Source organism: Phoxinus phoxinus (genome assembly GCF_949152265.1).
Source record: "Phoxinus phoxinus genome assembly, chromosome: 7".
Lineage (NCBI taxonomy): Eukaryota > Metazoa > Chordata > Actinopteri > Cypriniformes > Leuciscidae > Phoxinus > Phoxinus phoxinus.
This window is the reverse complement of record NC_136882.1, coordinates 16789642-16797197: the sequence shown is the minus strand read 5'-3', so window position 1 is coordinate 16797197 and position 7556 is coordinate 16789642. Positions and strand designations below refer to the sequence as shown.

Here is a 7556-nt window from a genome sequence, read left to right as displayed (position 1 = left end):
TAACATTACAGCTTCCAGCTGTGAACGCTCACAGGGGTCCGGACTGGAAGAGACGTCCTCCACCAAGAATCCCCTCAGGTGTGTGGGAAGAGCCCTGGTTCTTCTTGACCGACGCTGCTCCATGACGAAACACTTTTAAAAACTAGACAAATTGATGAAACTTATCAAATTGTAGAGTTGTGAAGAGCTTGTAGCAAGTGTGTTCAGGCTTCAAGGCTTCAGAAACAGTTGTTGATTTCAAATATCAACTCAATCTGCTGGACTAACATAGAATGTTGAGGATCATTTAAATGTAAACAACACTAGATATCAGCAGAAGTCAATGAGCAGCATGAGCTCTGTGGTACATGTACTATAATGCGTCTCCAATTAGCATTATCATCTTCATTTATTCCTCTATGTATATATACACATGTATGTATATATTATATTACTGATCTTTGCATGTAGCTGTGTTTGTTAATAGCTTCACTGTTAGGAACTGGGTTCATGAATAAATATGTGTGTTGAAATTCATCTTTAAAGTGAACATGCCATTCTTGCATTGACTCATTTCTTTTGTTCACTAAAGTGTCTTATTTTTGAAGTGCTCCACTGCTCTGGTGGCTTTTCCTGCCTCCACAGACTAAACACGAGCCGGTTTCATTGGAGTGCGGCCTGTGAAGAAGCATTTGGTTGGTTGTGATTTAATCTACTAAATAAATCAGTTTGGAGTCTGATTAAATCCTGTTGGAGAATGAATATTCAGATGCACATATAGTTGTTTACATTTTTATTTGTTTTATTTTTCATCCTTTTCTTGTTCTTTTTGTAGCTTGGTAAATGTCCAGCTGACCAAATATAGGGGAAAAATTAGAATATCGTGCAAAAGTTCATTTATTTCAGTAATTCAACTTAAAAGGTGACACTAATATATTATATAGACTCATTACATGCAAAGTTAGATATTTTAAGCCTTTATTTGTTATAATCTATAGTCATATTATGTAGCCTATGTATGTGTTTATATGTGGTGCTGCATGACATTTTTTTTCATAATTATCTGCTATTTTCATTACCTCATGAAGACTAATTTGCATTTTGATGTTTGGCCATTGTCTTTCACTAACAGATATTTTGGGTATTTTTTTCTTTTTTAATAGGTCTGTGCTGTGATCTTTCAGACCTATATACTTTTATTCTACTATAGTGTCAATTGCCAAATTTACTACATGAAATATGAGAATATACCTGAACAAATCTCTCATCTTGTTAAAAAGACAAACAGTAGAGGGCGCTGCTCACTCAATGCCAGTGGTTCTCTCAACTTCTCTGACTGATCACCAAGTGCAACATGTTGGATCAACATCTGTGTTGATCCTGGAACAACATTCCCATCAGCCAATCAGGTTTGAGGGACACGTTTATTTTATGTCAAGTTTAGGCTTACAACCAGGGTTAGGTGCTTCTACATGTTATTCACCTATAAATTCCATCTGATTTTAGGGATAATTATGGGAAGGGTTAGGTTTAGGGGTATGCATAGGGCTAGGAATACATTTTCAGACAGAAATGAAGAAAAATCCAGTTTGAGCAGGCGCAATTCAAAAGTGCTGATATGAGTCATATGACGTCTGAAATGATGTAAGCAATCCAGCAGATTTCCACATGTGGCAGATTGTTCACCTATTAAAGAAAACTGCACATAACTGAAGGAATCACAGCACATCTTTGAGTGTGTCCTCAGATGTGGGCTCAGCCAAGCCGAGCAGCTTCAGCAGGGTGAAATAGGAGAAAAGCCAGGGACGGGAAATATCCTGCGTCTGCTCCAGCCCTTCTGCCTCCACAAAAAGACCCCTGTGGAACTTTAACTGCTGCTCCAGTGCTGCCCTCTGCCTGTCAGAGAGAGAAATACACTTTGCTTCACATAAAGCTCCTGCACAGTTTGAAAAATAGCAATATTATACTGCAATATAGAAAAATCTAAGGAGATTTTTAACCAATGCAATGTATGCTGACCATTTTAATGCATGCTAATAGAGCTGATCTGTATCAAAAATCAGAAGAAAAAAAAGATTATGATCCTTCATGTGAGAACGCTACACAACGTAAAAATTAATAAAATGTCAATAATGAGAGAGTACATCATAAAGCCATTTTCCAAACCGTGTTTTACCCTACCCTTACCCTAAACCACAATGGTGAGCCTATAATAGTTATTTATATTTTAGAGCTCTCAGGGCGGATTTCCCAGGAGGAGACTGGATACTTTCATCATTCATCCCTGTGGGTTTAGGTACGTCATAGCCGTAAATAAAGGAAAGGAGACCCTTTGGAGACCCTCTGAAGGGAGGGTGGGTTTTTATGCATTCGAAACTAGCTTGCTATTGCTAGCCTCTCCAAAAATGCCTACCCTAGCTTTATCTTTATTTTTATTTTTTTATTTGAGCATCTAAGTTCCACAAAGTTCTACATAATAGCATGGTTCAGCACAGTAGGCAAAACTAAAGAAGGATACATGCGCAAATGAACAAGTAAGTAATTAACTAAATGGGTTAATAACATATAGCTTTAATGTTCTCACATGAAGGAACCTTAGTTGATTAAACGTTGATGGAGTTCTGAATGAGCGTGTTTGTTGTAGCGTGACATACCTGGCGAACAGCTCAGCATGCAGTCTGGCCTCCTGTTCAGCGTGCATCGCTGCTTCCTCCTCCTTTCTCCTCCTCTCCTCAGCAGCTTTCCTTCTCTCCTCCTCCTCCTCCTGCTGTTTTCGCAGGTACTCCAGTCTCTCAGCATCATTCATCTCTGACAGCTTCCTGCGCTCCTCCTCCTTACGAGCTTCCTCTTCCAAACGCTGGCGTTCCAGTTCAGCTGGAAATGAGGAAAGTCATTCATTCATTTGTTTACTTATTCATAAAGCATTATGTTTGCAGGATATTTACATTTTAATGTAGTAGGATGCATGATCAGCGAAGTGTTCCTTCACCAAATGCACTCTTAGGTGATGTAATGCTGTGTAGAGTCGTAGACTGTTGTGTAATAGTCTGCAGGTTTGGCATGTAAAGCCACCGTGAGCACCCTCTTGAATCATAAAATGACCAGTGGGACTTCCTATGGTTTCATTGACTTCATGTACATGTGCCAGTGAAGGATACAAGACCGCAAGTGTGCCATTTTTGGGACAGGGCCTTAGTACCGTGGTCAGTTATTGTCAAGGCTGAAATCCAGACCATGGCCACATTAAAGCACAAACAGTTGCTCTGTACATATTAAATCAACAGTAGTGTTAACTAATGCAGGCCTGCTCTGTTCCTAGTGAGCTGAATAGGCAGTAAGCATGCCCTTACAAAAAATAAGTATACTTCAAGTTAATTTTATTAAGGACACTTAAGTAAAGTTCAAGTATATTTCTGAGTTTGCTTTAAGTATAGTAATATCAATGTGCTAGTAGTATACTTGTAAGTGTACTATTTCAATTCTACTTGGGGACTAAATTGGCCCACTTTTTAGTGTAAATGTAAACTTTTAAGTGTACTCTAAGGGTTTAACAATACACAGCTAGTTTAGAACTACTTTTTTTATTTGTAGGACATATTTTAGTTAATGAAAGTACACTTTGAAGTATACTCTCAGTAAACTACTAGTTTAGTAGTTTTATACTTAAAATCATACTTATAGTTTACTATTTATATATTATTTTTGCACTTTAAGGATACTGATATGTCTTTTTTTTAGGAATTAATTTATACTTGAAATATACCTTTAACTGTACATTAACTCTTCTACATTAACTCCTGATCATCTGGTGAACCAGTGACTGCTGTGAAAGGGCAGCTGACAACAAGGGAAAGACCTTGTGACAGCATGGAAAGACAGCTGGCAGGAGGGAACAGACCCCAACGGGGCCGCCATGGGCTAGCTACCCGTGGTTGCGGGATCCAGCACGTGTGGTGTATGGGTCCCACCCACATATAGCTACGAAAAGTTCTAAGGAAAAAATACCCCCTGAGCCAGCGAGAGCGGGGGCGGAAGATGGCTCATCGGCAGACAACCCGGTAACGAACACAGGAACGGAAAAGACTACGAGATTGATGATCAGCTTACCTGAGGCTCCGACAGCTACAGCAGGACGTAGGCTTCAGCACTGCATCTGTGGTTGGACAAAGGTTACTTCCACCCAAGGCCTGAAAATACACCAGGGCAAGAAAGGGTGCCTAAGGAAGGGTCAACAGGGAAGTCGCATCGACAGCTACTTTCTGAGAAGCAGGTCGAGTCAGTCGACAGAAGTTCAGCAGCAGGACACACACCACAGTCTGCAGAACATCAACACCCCTGTCCCAGAGGAGGAAGAACAAGGCGCAGGAGAGCAACCTGAAACCAACCCATTGCGACCAGCAGCAGAGAAGAAGACCCAGGGGCGAAGGCCATTAGTCAAGTGGCCAAAGTCCTGCGACAAGCCGCTGTGGAAGGAGGTCAACACTGATATCTGCAACATACTGGAAGGGATCAGAGGTACAACCATGAAGAAGCTGGAAAGAATGGGCGATCTTATCTATGCCTATGGGGTGGAACGGTTTGGAGTGGTCGAAGGCAAACGAGCTACTCCATTAATCCCCACCAAATCCAGAAGGCAGATAGAAATAGACCGCCTAGTCAAGGAGAGGAGGCAGCTGAAGAAGCAATGGAGGAAGGCCACAGAGGAAGAGAAGGAAGGTATAAACCTGCTGCAGGAAGAGATTCAGAGCAGGCTTGCAACACTGAGGAGAGCTGAAAACCTTCTGAGGAAGCGCAGAAGGAAGGTGCAAACAAGATCACGCTTCTACAAAGATCCCTTCAAATTTGTGAAGAGTCTCTTTACAAAGGAGAAGAGCGGAAGTCTCTCAGTGTCAAAGGCCGACCTGGAAGAACATCTGAAAAATTCCTGCACAGATGAACAACACCAGGAAGAAGTTACGCTCCCTCCTGACATGCCACCAGTCAATCCACCAGAGCACGAACTAGATATCAGTCTACCCAGGTGGAGTGAGGTAGAACAAACTGTGCGCAGAGCAAGAGCCGCATCATCTCCAGGTCCCAACGGAGTTCCATACAGGCTCTACAAAAACGCACCAGATGTCCTGCGACTCCTCTGGAAACTGATGAGAGTTGTGTGGCAAAAGAAGGAAATACCAACGTCCTGGCGGAGAGCCGGAGGGATCCTAATCCCTAAGGAAAAGGACTCATCAGAGATCGGGCAGTTCCGCCAGATCAGCCTTCTAAACGTCGAGGGAAAAATCTTCTTCAGCGTGGTCGCTCACAGGTTGGCAGGTTACCTGAGAAGCAACAATCTGATTGACACGTCAATCCAGAAAGCAGGCATCTCAGGTTTCTCCGGGTGTGTAGAACACGCTAGTGTCATCTGGCATCAGATCCAGGTCGCCAAAAAGGAGGGAACAGATCTTCATGTGGTGTTCCTGGATCTCGCGAACGCCTTCGGCTCAGTCCCTCACAACCTCTTGTGGGCAGCCTTTGACTACTTCAGGGTCCCAGCAGCGCTCACAACCCTCATCAAGGCCTACTTCAAGGACGTCCAACTGTGCTTGACAACAGCAGAGTATACAACAGCATGGCATCACCTGGAAGTGGGAATCATGGCCGGCTGCACCATCTCCCCGCTAGCCTTCACCCTGGCCATGGAGGTCATCATCCGGGCCTCTCGATGGACAGTTGGCGGACAGCGAATAAGACCAGGGCTGAGGCTGCCACCACTCAGAGCCTACATGGATGACCTCACAACTCTCACCACGACCAAGGTTTGCACTGTGCGGCTACTAAGAAAGCTCCAGGAAAACATTGAGCGGGCTCGCATGAAGATCAAGCCGAGTAAGTCCAGAAGCATCTCCATCATCAAGGGGAAGCTGTCAGACCACCGCTTTTACATTGGTGAGGAACCCATTCCAACGGTTTCCGAGAAGCCAGTGAAGAGCCTAGGTCGTTGGTATGATGCCTCCCTCAAAGACAAAGAGCAGGTAGAACAGCTCAGGAGGGAGGTAGCCAGCGGCCTGGAGAACATCGACAGAACTATGCTTCCTGGCAAGCTGAAGCTCTGGTGCATGCAGTATGGACTACTTCCACGTCTCATGTGGCCACTAACCCTCTATGAAGTTCCACTCTCAAAGGTGGAGAAGCTGGAGAGACTGGTCAGCTCCTATATAAGGAAGTGGCTTGGCCTTCCCAGGTGCCTAAGCAGAATTGGGCTCTACGGCAAAGGGATGTTACACCTGCCCATTTCCAGTCTGACAGAGGAATACAAGTGTGCCAAAGTCAGACTGGAGATGATGCTGCTGGATTCGAGTGATCCATTCGTAGCCCAAGCTGCCCCCATACTAGCCACCGGGAGGAAGTGGACCCCATTGGCTGCTACTGAGCAGGCAAAGGCAGCACTCAGACACAAGGACATCGTGGGCCGAGTGCAGGAAGGGAGGAGTGGTCTTGGTGTTGGGGCCAGTACACCAGCATGGAGCAAGGCCTCTACATCTCAGAGACGCAAGCTGGTGGTCCAGGAGGTACGTCGGGAAGAGGAAGCAGGAAGGTGCGCCCAAGCTGTGGCGCAGGCAAAGCAAGGGCAGTGGATGGCATGGAAAGGAGTGGAGAAGAGGAAGATCTCCTGGAAAGAGTTGTGGGAGATGGAGGCATTCAGGGCAAGTTTTACAATCCGGGCTGCCTACGATGTCTTACCTTCCCCCGCAAACCTAAGCCAGTGGTATGCCGAAGACCCCACGTGCCCTCTATGTCCAAGTCCAGCAACACTGAAGCACATCTTAGTGGGATGCAAGACCAGCCTCACTCAAGGCCGTTATACCTGGCGGCACAACCAGGTGCTAATGAGTCTTGCAGCAGTGCTAGAAAGTCGACGGACCAGTGTTAATGCGCTTCCTCTCCCGTCATCCCGGTGGCAGCCGAAACCATTTGTTCGGGAGGGCGAGGGTCAAGCCAGCCTCACCACCACAAGACCAGACACTGGGCAGCTGGGCAGAGCACGGGATTGGAAGCTGCTGGCAGACTTGGGCAAGAAACTTTGCTTCCCAGCTGAGATTGCAGTTACAAACCAGCGACCAGACCTTGTTCTGTGGTCAGCCTCACTCAAGCTTGTCTACATCATCGAGCTCACCGTACCCTGGGAGGGTGCAGTGGAGGAGGCTTACGAACGGAAAAGGCTGAGGTACGCTGAACTTGCAGCCGATGCACAACAACAAGGCTGGAATGCAAACATACGCCCAGTGGAAGTAGGTTGCAGAGGGTTCGTAGCCACCTCAACATCCAGGCTACTCAGGGAGATGGGAGTGCGAGGGAAGGCCCATCGGCAGGCAGTCAAAGACCTCTCCAGGGTTGCTGAAAAGGGGAGCCAGTGGCTGTGGATGAAGAGAAGGGACTCCGTCTGGGCCTTCAAGTAAGTTGATGGCACCTAGGGAGTGAACCTGGGACGCTGGGATTCACTGCTGAACCCTCTGGAGGTGTCGTGGGCCTATCAGCGAAACACTGAAGAAGGAGGGCGCCCACTTGATAACCCAAAGGGTGCCATCACTCATTTGACC

The 7556-nt window shown here is 45.8% G+C and overlaps 1 protein-coding gene across 2 annotated transcripts in view; it reads right to left on the bottom strand.

Moving 5' to 3' along the window:
• Positions 1-851: 851 nt before the first annotated feature.
• kiaa2012 (KIAA2012 ortholog) overlaps positions 852-7556 on the bottom strand; it is a 30174-nt gene continuing 23469 nt past the window's right edge. Inside the window, exons 20-21 of one of the 2 annotated variants that reach the window (XM_079619501.1) lie at positions 2634-2853; positions 852-1875 (exon numbers count right to left, since the gene is read on the bottom strand). In XM_079619501.1, the coding sequence (XP_079475627.1) occupies positions 1698-1875; positions 2634-2853 (398 nt within the window). In that variant the 3' untranslated portion in view covers positions 852-1697. The remainder of the gene's footprint in view (positions 1876-2633; positions 2854-7556) is intronic. The other variant, XM_079619502.1, reaches the window with a different exon arrangement.